General features: G+C 33.7%; 1 protein-coding gene across 2 annotated transcripts; it reads left to right on the top strand.

Moving 5' to 3' along the window:
* The first annotated feature begins 1,642 nt into the window (after nucleotides 1-1,642).
* Nucleotides 1,643-11,422, top strand: LOC141405065 (palmitoyltransferase ZDHHC15B). 2 transcript variants are annotated; one of them, XM_073989051.1, is made up of 8 exons: nucleotides 1,643-1,817; nucleotides 1,885-2,237; nucleotides 8,076-8,197; nucleotides 8,272-8,378; nucleotides 8,446-8,683; nucleotides 8,748-8,883; nucleotides 8,945-9,074; nucleotides 9,525-10,264. In XM_073989051.1, exons 2-8 carry the CDS (start codon nucleotides 2,105-2,107, stop codon nucleotides 9,850-9,852), a joined length of 1,194 nt encoding a protein of 397 aa, XP_073845152.1. In that variant the 5' UTR covers nucleotides 1,643-1,817; nucleotides 1,885-2,104; the 3' UTR covers nucleotides 9,853-10,264. The 2 variants fall into 2 exon arrangements, with proteins under 2 accessions (XP_073845152.1, XP_073845153.1); XM_073989052.1 differs by lacking the exon at nucleotides 9,525-10,264 and adding an exon at nucleotides 10,366-11,422 and having other exon boundaries at nucleotides 1,689-1,817.
* The last annotated feature ends 497 nt before the right edge of the window (nucleotides 11,423-11,919 follow it).

Here is an 11,919-nt window from a genome sequence, read left to right as displayed (position 1 = left end):
AGCAGCCAAACTTCCTCATCAGTTCTCTTAACCGCTGACTCTGTATCGATAAACAGGTCAATAAGAGTGACCAGAAAATTAAACAGAACGAAACTATAGTCTTCTCTGTCTCCGCTTCAAATTTTGAAGCAACAAAATATGGACTTTAGCTGAAATAAATACACAACAAGTATTATTTTGCAGCCCAACAATACAAAGCCAAAAACAATAGATGAAAATATTCATAGTGGTTACACCATGTGACATCTCATATGACATTGATAGATAGTGTAAACACCCCTTTACTTATGTTATGAAGCTTGTATATTCACCATGGAATTTCATATGTACATTTTGATTCATCAAAATTTTTTTATGTATCTCAGGACGAGTAGAACTTACAGATCTGAAAAACAGATACAGAACATACGAAAAACAGATGGTCTGATGGCACCTTAAGGGGTGTTTACACTATGCAGTAATTTCACTGCATTTTTGTTGTGGACGCAAAAAGTAAATGACGCAAGGAAAATCCCACATATTGCACACGTTAGCGACTGTAGAACGATGGAAAATTTCATGTCATATGACATTGATGGCTAGTGTAAACACCCCTTTAAGGGTACCTTGTATGATTGTGCCATGATGGAAAATGAAGGTGTTACATCAATAACAATAAGTGTGCCATTAATCATACCAAACGTCAAATTTGTTCACAATAACGTATTATTGTGAATTGTTTGTTTACTTTTTGTATGTGATTTTATTCACAATTATGCATTTTGATAACTAGTGTGATAATCAGCTGTTTTTGCCGCTGTACCTGTATTAAGGTGTGAACAGAATGAAATACGCCGCTTTTTTCACACTCAGCAAGATCTATTTAACAGGTCACGTAAGTAGCACAAATACAACTCTGTTTTTGCCAAAAATTCTTCAATATGTCAAAACGTTTGTTTACGTCTTCATACAATTTATTCACAATAGCAAAAAATTTGACAGATTGAAAACAATCATCTGGTCATTTTACGCCACCTTATTATTTCATCATGACGCTCAGTTTCATGTAACCCTGCGTTTACAAATGACAGGACAGTTGACTTCATGTATTGATTGTCAAAATCCCACAACTTGCCTGTGTGACGTAGGCGTCCCGACAACTGCAAAAACAGTTGTAAAATTTTGAATGAAAATCATCGACATCTTTTTGTTTTCCGTTCACATATTTTGTTTTTGTTCATGTTCTTTTGTTTTCAACACATTTCAATTATTTTCTCACTTTTTTACAAAAATGCCAAAAATTTGTCTTCCTTACTGTGTGTGAAAAAATGATGGACAGCTGGGAGACAAACGACAAATGTATGTATGTGTTAGTAAATCAGAGTTGTATTTGAATACAAACTGTCTGGTGTAAACGCCTAGTAAAAGATTAAAGGCCAAGTACTACCTAATTCAAATGCTGCCTAATTCATTTGAATTAGGTAGTACTTGGCCTTTAAGAGGTGAGTACATAAGCTGCCTTGCCTGGTTACCTGCGTTCCCGAACTTTTTGAAAAAACTTTTGTGTGAAAACAATTTTTTTCTCTTTTTCTCTTTTACAAGTTTTACTATTAAAAAAACGGGAACAAAGCTAGATATACCGTTAACGCAGAGTTGTATTTTTGTTTGTCAAAAAATGTCAACTTTTGTATCCCTGACATTTTTTTAATAATCTTATATGTCCCTATGTCGACATACATTTTCCATTATTAACTTTATTCACTGGGTAAATTGTAAATATTAAGGCGAGCAGAAGAAAAACAAAATAAAAACAGATTTATAATCGGAATAATCGGAATGTAAGCATGAATTTCTCCAAATAAGACATTTTCACTTTTTATTTACATATACAATTACCATTGACAGTTGTTGATATGGTGGAAAAAGTCCAGCATCATCTGTAGGAATAATTATAAAGTTGGAGTATATATGTGGAGGATATATGTGGAGGATATATGTGGAATAAAGGCTGAAACTCAACGAGCAAAGTTTGACAGGCTCGCAAAGAAATACACACAAAGTAAACAACGAATTCATTAGAAGAACACCATTCCAGAATTCGTTGTCCCCAGATCCAGATCCAGGCATGAGCAACTATGAGAGAAAGAAGGCCACTCCTTGTGCTGGCTGTATGAAAGCTATTAAGTGGGTTCCTGTAATATTCATAGCATCAGTTATAGCATGGAGCTATTATGCATATGTCGTGGAGCTATGTGTTCGTAAGTACTAAATATCAAATAAAATGTTATTGAGAATTTTAATATAATATTAAAATTGTTGCAATTTGGATGTACTTCCAAATGATATTCTTCCAAAAGACATATACATATATGCATGCATAATCTCTTTCACAATTTCAATGTAATACATACATTTGTTGATCTTCCATGGAAAGTGAAATAAAATTGATCATGCCGTTGCACAACGCATACTTTCAGAAATAATCCATGCGCTATGACTAATTGTTTAACGTATATTCTATTATTTATTTCAAGATAACAAAAATTCTTGACCTCACACGTTCACACGATCGATTTTGAGTTTAAGTAAATTTATGTTTTCATATAGATTCCACAAAATTAAATGTGTTTCAAAAAGGCTCGCTGTTGATTCTATATTTTATGTAAACTAAGAAATAAATCTCGACACAAGAGATAATTTTTATGTATAAGCTAAAAAACATTTCTTATAATACTGCCCAGCCAAATATTAAATAGCTACAAAGATGTTTCCGAACTCGAAGAAACAAGAATGGATGCAAGTGAAATGGAATGTCATTTTTTAGCATCTTCACTCATTCTTTTTACAAGAGCGTGACCCCCAAAAGATGCAATTCATTTTCAGATCCTAAGCATGTCATATTCACTAACACGGTGGAATGGCATCTTCAACAATTCTTTGGAATGTCATCTATGTCAATCCTTTGACATGTCATCTTAACCAATTCCTTAGAATAGCATTTTCTCTAATCCTTGGCATGTCATTTTCACCAACCCTTTGGCATGAAATTTTCGCGTCTTGTTCGGAAAATGGAAAATGCTGTATTTAATATGATCTTCATGATGTTTTTATTATTAATTCAAAGGAATTTATGAAATAACTATACTTTAATTATCATCAAAAAGTATACATCCATAATTGCAGTTTGTTGTTGCAACAGTAGTTTATATGTTTGTATATTAATTTTTCTGATTAATCTGACTCTTGTTCTCTCTGTTGTAAGAATGTATCTATTATAATTGTTCCACAAACATCTCATAAGGGACAAGGGAGACTTCTCTCATATCAATGAGTGCACCCCGATTCATATTAGCTCAATAATATGGGACCTACCGTTTATCGCCGAGTCCGAACGGCGTGGTTTATAACCACAAAGGTGCAGTGTGTCGTGCGGGTCTATGTTGTATGCTGGGCAGATGTTTTGCACGGTGTCATCAATCCTTGCACCATCCCGAGCGTATTGAGCCAAAACTACTCTGCTTTGTCCTGACATCTGACGCTTCTCAGCTGCTACAGGTGGTTGATGTTCTCCCAGGACCCCATGCACACGGTAGTTGTTTATGGCATCTTGGACTGCATCTGTGTGAACGCTAAAACTGCTTGATAGGCTTGTTGATCTAGGCGTTCTCTCTTGTAACGATCATGAAGATCCCCTGCCTGCCGCCCATGTGGTGAACAGAGTGGCCGTAGATTTATTGGCGGAAATTTGTATATTCCTCGCGTGGAAAAAAGTGGTAAGATCAGACAAATAATAGTTCAGCCTTTCACAAATGTCATCAGGGAAGTTAAATCACCCGCATACGTTACGATCTCAATGACGTCTGTATAGGTTGGAATTCAGGAGAGATAGAGGTTAGACAGTTCCGGCAATATTTCCCCACCTTGGACAACTCCCAGTTTCACTCTACGGGTCTTGGACTTCTTGATCCTGAATTCTACGTACGACTGGCGTCCACACATGTAACTTATTATCCAACGTTTCAAACTTGGCCGGAGCGTAGTCTGCTCGATGTCCAGCGTGGAGTGCTTGACAGTATCAAAGGGTTGTGATAAGCGCCACTATCACTGTTCTATCGCACGGCTTGCTCTGATTAAGTCCTCGACTAATCTGTGTGAAGATGGCGTGCAGCGCAGTTGTTGTGCTGTGCTGCTTACGGAAACCATGCTGATAATCGGCAACTATATAGCTATTTCTGACGCTGGGGAGAACTAAGGTTTCAAGGGTCTTTTCTACTGGTTTTTATAATGAAATATGACCAGTTTTCTCTTTTCTAGGATAGTGTTTTTCCTTAGCGCTGAATTTTAATAATTTCCTATAAAATATACAATTTTTGCACACAGGAACAAAAATTCTGTTCGCAATTATTAAAATGCATACTAATATCGCAGAACAAGTTCGATAATGACCAGTTTTTTGGCAAAATATTTTACAAAGGTTACAAAAACCGAATATTTTTGACGCATAGAAAACAGGTTTAACAACGTTTTCTTCGTTATTCTCGTTTATAGGGTTGCCATGGATCCATGTTATATACATTTTTTAATTGCCACAGGACCAACATTTTTTTAAGTATTTGGTTTTTTTTTTTTGAATATTGGACATGGGCTTCTAAAATACTGAGGTGTTAATATTGGTGAAATTGAAAACCGAGTAGTACATTCTTGAATAGGAAAGTTTTCATATAGTTAATTCTGTTTGTTAGGCCCATACCTATATACGTCCGTATACCCAGGGCTATGTGGTAAAAAAGTAGAACACATGTATTCTTATGAGAACTACCGAAATACGTCGAGCGTACACTTTTTGTAAGTTGAACACACTCAACTATGAGGGTGTGTTTTGTATTTTGAAAACAAAAGCCCAACAAAACCCGAAATACAATTAATTGCAAAGGAAAATGATTTATTTTACGAATGAAAACATTTAAATAAGTTTTGGTCGCGGATTTTGTGTTTTAAATGTGATTTTGTACTCAACCTATTTGGGTAATTCGGACGCTCAGAGAGCGTCGTTATTTATACTCATGCTTATTCGCTCTCTATTCGTTGTTCGAACCCAAATTACGATATAATTACTTCATTTTCCATACAAAATTTTGAGAACGAACAACGATTTGTTTATGTCTTGTTCATACTAAGACTAATTCGCTCTCAATTCGTTGTTCGAACCTACATTACGATATAATTACTTCATTTCCCATACAAAATTTTGAGAACGAACAACGAGAGAACAAATGAGAGAATTTATCGAAATAAATTATGACAGTAAAAATACAAAATTTAACATTTATTAAAAACCCAAACATTTTTAGAAAAACCACAAAATATTAATGAAAAGTAAACGGTTTAATGACTAGTTTACATTCAAATCATATCAAATTTTGCCTTCTCTTCCACTGCAGTTGCATTTCCTGTCCATCGTTTCAAATTCGCGTACAAATTTAGAAACAAAAATCAAATGCCTGGCGGAATGTCTGTATACCAAAAAGTTATGTTGGCAGGTCTCTCTCTCGTTAATTTTTGAAATAGAAAAATTTGAAAATATACTGAAAACACCAAAATTGTGAGCAAAAATAGAAAACTTATTGAAAATAATAGAAAACCCATGAAAATATGAATAATGTTGGTATGAATTGTGCACCATGTCGTGTGAACTGCGAAACATGAATGAAATGTAAACGGTTTCTCTTTCATTGAAGTTGCACTTCTTGTCCATCGTTCCAGTCGCGTATAAATTTAGAAACAAATCAAATGCCTGCCAGAAAGTCTGAAAAAGTTATTTTGGCAGGACTCTCTCTCTCTCGTTTATTTTGAAAATAGAAAAATTAAAAATTGTACTGAAAAAACCAAAATTGTGAGAGAAATAGAAAACATGAATGAAAATAATATAATTTAATATTAAACAGTTATCTAAAAGAAGGACAAATATTTTTTCAGTTCATATCAATTAATTTTACTCTTCTTTTGGCTGAAACTTTCTTTAAAATAAATAAAAAGTATGAAAATATGAATCATGTTGTTATGAATTGTGTACCATCTCATATGAACGGGTTAATACGTGTACATAATTATGAGAGCGAACAACGTGATTCAAATGCTGGTATGAACATGGCATAACATTTCCTGAAAAATATGTTTCCATAATTTATTTATTCTAGTGAATAAACAACTAAATCACGCCGTTTTATCAATAAACAATTGTTTCAATTCTATCAATATCCCTTGAGTAGTTTTTATTCATTCATTTTAAATTAAAAAAAAAAAAATCTTAAGGAGGTGTACAATTTAAAAAGCCTTTTTACTCTTAATTATGCACAGTATTTTGTTTGCTTTGGAACAGTTTAGCATTCCATCCTTAATATTAATAAGCTACTATATTTAAGTCATACACGCAGAAAAAAACGGCCAATCTAACATATGTCCCAAACATATTTTGTAGCAAACAAATATATGTTTGCAACAGTCCCAAACATAACATATGTTTGGGTCCTGCAAACGAATATATGTTTGGGTGCAAACAAATGTATGTTTGTGTGCAAACAATTGATATGTTTGGGTGCAAACAATTTTAATGTTTGGGTGCAAACAAATACAAACCCAAAAGCCACAAAAAAAAAAAAAACACATGCGCCATTTTATATAACAGTAAGTTCGAGTGTGAGAGTTAGAATGGAGAATCAGAAACTAGAGAGTATTTATGTATAACAGTAAGTTTAAAAGACAGTTTTATTTAGAGTGAAGAATTAGAAATTTAGAGTATTTAATAACAACGTAAAGGAATAATGTAATATTTATGAAACTGGAATGAAGCCTTCTCCAGAAGTATGGACTTGCCCCTGAAAAAACTTTTACTGTCGCAATTGAGGCAGCCAATGCAAGTTGCTCCAACAAAAATCAAATTTAATCATTTTATCATCAAATTTATCCGAGAGTAGGTCTTAAAGTGAACTTATCCAAAATTTTGTGTGGAAGGTACCCGAAGTAGTGGACATACATATATAGTCCATATTCGAACCTGATATATATCTGGTAGATATATTAGGATGTGCAAAGTATGGACCAAATCGGTCACTCCCTTCAAGAGTTATCGTGCGCACAGTTTTGAACTTTTGTGGGAGAGGTACCTGAAGGAGTAGGCAGATAGGGCTTATCTTCGAACTGAAACTAAGTTTGAACAAAATATTACGAAGGCCAAATTTTTGACCGAACGGATCAATCACTACATAGGGGTTTTTTACCCTTCAGGCTATTTTCTCAGGAAGTATGAACTTGTCCCTGGTGAAACTTGTACCGTAGTATAGGGGACAGTGAGTACAATCTGTTGCAACAAAAATCAAAGCGATTCGAGAGCAGGTCCTAAACTGAATTTTTCCGAAAGTTTGTGTGGGAGGTACCCGAAGGAGTGGACCGACTGAGTCCATATTGGAACCTCATCTAAGGCTGGTAGAAATTTCACGATGTGCAAAGTATGTACCAAATCGGTTACTCCCCTCAAGAGTTATCGTGCGCACAAATTTTCCGAACATTCTCGAACTTCTGTGGGGGAGGTACTGGAAGGAGTGGACCGATCTAACCCATCTTCGAACTTAAACTAAGTTTGGACAAAATATTACGAAAGCCAAATTTTGGACCTATTCGGTTGATCCGTTCGAGAGTCAGTCAGCCAGACAGGCGGACGGATATGGCTAAATCGACTCCAAATTGTCTGAAACACATTTCGTCCAAACATACTTGGGGTCTAAAACCATTATTTCGATGAGGCACATTTTGCCCGTATGAAAGTGTATATACCCTCGTTAGCATAAATGCTGAGGGTATAAAAACAGATTTGGAATGACGATTTTTATCTTAATCTATGTACCGTCTTAATCTATGTACCGTCTTAATCTATGTACCGTCTTAATCTATGTATCATTGGTAAAGCATCAACATTTTTCTGGATTTCTTTAAAATGGAAAACACGATTTAAAAAAAATTGTCCATATTTCCATATTTGTTTCATTTTTCTATTCAATGCTACATTACATGTTGTTTTATAATAATTTTTCTTTTTCCAGTGTCAATAGAAAGTACATTTGAAAAGGTTATTTTCCTAATATTTTATCACGTTATATCGATACTTTTTTTCTGGTCATACTGGAATACTGTGTTCACACCAGTTGGTACTGTGCCATCGAATGTAAGTGGATAGGTGAATAGACTTAAGAACAAATCTAACAACAAATTGTTTTCTTTTTTTTTTTTCTTTTTTAGTGGCGCATACCCGAAGCTGAAATTGAAAGACTCTTTAGAGCAGAAAATCAAGAACAACAAAAACGAGTATTAGAATACTGTGCACGAGATTTGCCTGTTACAAATCGGTAAAAGTTGCCTTTAGACTTTATTTCCCAACACACAATAACATATTTGTATTATTCTGTTCAAAAGCACGCTAAACGGTTCAGTACGATTTTGTGACAAATGCAGAATAATCAAACCAGATCGTTGTCACCACTGCAGTGTCTGCGGTACATGCGTACTAAAGATGGATCATCACTGTCCTTGGGTTAATAATTGTGTTAACTTCACCAATTATAAGTTCTTTGTACTATTTCTGGGTTATGCACTATTGTACTGCCTTTACGTTGCTCTTACATCACTGGAATATTTTATACGCTTTTGGAAGGTGAGATTCAAATAGTAGGATATTGTCGAGTCTTGATTAAAAATAATCTTTTTTTTTTGCGCAGGGAGAATTATCTTCAGGTGGTATGGGTCGTTTTCACATACTATTCCTGTTTTTTGTGTCGGTAATGTTTGCCATTAGTTTGGTTAGTTTGTTTGGTTATCACATTTATCTCGTTTTAATGAATAGAACTACACTGGGTAAGTATGCCAAAATGTGCTAAAAATATCGAAAATAACGAAAGCCATTTGAACATTACAGAAGCATTCCGTGCGCCCATATTTCGTGTCGGAGGCGCCGATAAGAATGGCTTTAATCTAGGCAAATATGCCAACTTCCAGGAAGTGTTTGGTGACAATTGGAAACTTTGGTTTTTACCAGTCTACTCAAGGTGAGTATTGAAATAATTGTTGTTTACTGTTTGTGTTTGTTTGCTTGTTCATTGTTTTTGTTGATTGAGACTTTTGACTGACTTGCTATGATAATTAACATTTGGTTTTGGCAAATTAAAAACATTTACGAAATTTTCAACACTTACAAAATGTTCCTCTAATACAACCGAACGATGAATCCCCACTAAAATGCAAATAACATGTATGTGTGTATTTCTAATATTTCAAACATAATAACAACAAAACGATTTTCACTAATCAATTAACAACCCAAGTCTATGTTTATATTGGCTTTAAAGAATAGGTTGAGTGTAGGAAACAAAGCCATGTTATGTTTGTTGGTGAATTAAAACACTGTACATAATGCTTTAAGCAACGTGGTATAAACACAATGACGTCTCATATGAAAACCAATATTTATTTACGTTTTTCTAATCTGTTCTTCATAGTGTTGGTGATGGTCTAACATATCCAACAGCAAATCAACATCATCACCAACAGACCGAGCTACAAGCAAATCCGGTTTCGTATCATTCCATGGATGAAACCCTAATCAGAGAAGTACAACCTGCAGCAGATGCTTCAGATAAACTAATCAATTGTGATGCAACTCAACAAACAGAGAATCAAACAAAAGCTGAACAACAGCTTGTCCATAATAGTGACGCGGCGATACCTGTTGTTGCAAATGGCAGTATCATTATCGATATGGAACAGGATCCATCTGCAAAATACAAGTCTGAAGGCAGTGAAATTGATGTCCATAAAATGGCATGATGTAGTACACCATACTTTTGTTTATTTTTATACCGACAATATCCTTATTAACATTATTTTATTTCTAGAATATAAATTTATTCTATTAATTCATGTATTTATTGTTAAGCTCAAACTTGTAATTTCCATCAGCCTAGATATATACATATTGTATGTATAGTTGATGTTTAAAAGAAATCCTTTGTTTGCTTGCATTTAGAAACTAGGATAAACTTTTTTTTTAATTTTTGTTACAATTTTTTTTTGTCCACACTACAGGTATTCTTGCAATAATAATCAACACAACAAATAAAAAGTTTTTTATACAATATGACTCTATATTTTTGAAAAATATATGTAGTATATGTATGTATTTCTTTTGTACCAGTCAACATTTGTTAAACTAAATAAATCAATTATTTGTCTTTGCAAACCGTTAAAATGTTTAAATTTGCCAGCCATCGTAATCATAAAATATGTGTCTATCTATAGTGCCACCACACATGACCCAAATACTGTTTCTTTTATTTACAGTTTCGGTGACGGTTTCAGTTACCCTATGCGAAACTTTGAAGAGGATGCTGAATCACTTTTAGGACATTCCGATACTCGCATTGAAATGGAAGAGGATGTGTTTCCTGAGACACGTTTCCACGATAGCATAATACCATAGTTAATACTAACTGAAGATAATGTGGCCACATACTATATTTAGACAATGATGACGGTGAATATTTAAATTGACTTTTTTCTTCCAAGGATATCTGGTTGGGAAAATGAAGAAAACATATTCTTGGATTGGATTGAAAGTGATCTTGGAGAAAGTCAATATACCTATCCGTAGATAAATCTACAGCATAACCATAAACCTTTACTGTAAAGTGCAGCTATAGTACGAGCTTTTTCTTATCGATTAGAGGATTTTTCTCTTCCTGCCTCTTCATTTGAGCTCTCTAACAAAAAAAACTACGTTACCTAACTGCCAAGAAAGAGGGAGCCTTGAATGCATGTGTTACTTCCTTTCGAAGCCCAAATTTAGCATGGATCCAATGTCATATTTCTTCATATAAAATATTTAATTTTAAGAGCATTTGCAATCAATTTGTTGTAGTAGTTGTTGTCAAATGTATACCTCTGTTAAACCATATGCGAACCGTAGAAGGTCTATTTGCTAAAGAAAAAAAAAACTAACTGATATGAATGTATGTAGAAGAACTGTTACAATGTGTAATAGAAAATATAGTGGTATTGTTTCATTCCGTTATCTATCGTGAGATGAGAAATTCCAGTATTTCCTGTGCACCGTTGTTAACCAGATAACTCGCGAGAATGTTTTTTTAGACATAAATTAGAATAATGAATGTATGTATATAATTCGGTTTAAGGGAATATGAATAAGTATTTAAATATTGTTGTAAGTGTAAATATACATAATTGTTATTACTCTTTTTGATAGGAACAAAGCGATCATGCATTTTTGCCATAGATTTAAGAAGTATTTTTTGAAATGAATTGTATTATACCAAATAAATACAATTTGTTTAATTTTTATGATCAAAAATATGTATAATAGAGCTAATTTACCGAAAAATGTGTTGTTGTTTTGATTTTGTCTGTGTACGTTTATATGTGCCACTAACTTCATCAGGAGAGAACAGAGCTTGTGACAAGAACACTGAAACTGCTACCTATCCCCTTTATTATTAATATTATTATTTTTTCACCAGAAGGTTAGATTTGGCTAATGTCCGTATGGGCATTAGGGTTATGACTTTTTTAAAACCTCGAATCCCTGAATAATATTTTGATGCATTTTTACCTAAAATTACATAAAAAATATTAATTTATTAATTACTAGCAAAATGCCCGCTACTTTTTATGCGGAAAGGGAATAACATACAAAATAAACAATATTTAATATGGGAATGTTGGACATTTTAATTGATATATAATTTCATTTTAGTACTGTTTGTATACCTTTAGTTCGAATTTCCAAAAAAAGATCCTTATTGCACCCCTAGAAGTAACTGTAATTTCGGGATTTGTGATTTCAAAATGGATTAAACCCATATTCAAAAAATTTTACTG

Source organism: Musca autumnalis, unplaced genomic scaffold (assembly GCF_047663935.1).
Source record: "Musca autumnalis isolate F117 unplaced genomic scaffold, ASM4766393v1 scaffold_5, whole genome shotgun sequence".
Classification (NCBI taxonomy): Eukaryota; Metazoa; Arthropoda; class Insecta; order Diptera; family Muscidae; genus Musca; species Musca autumnalis.
This window is presented reverse-complemented; position numbering and strand designations above follow the sequence as displayed.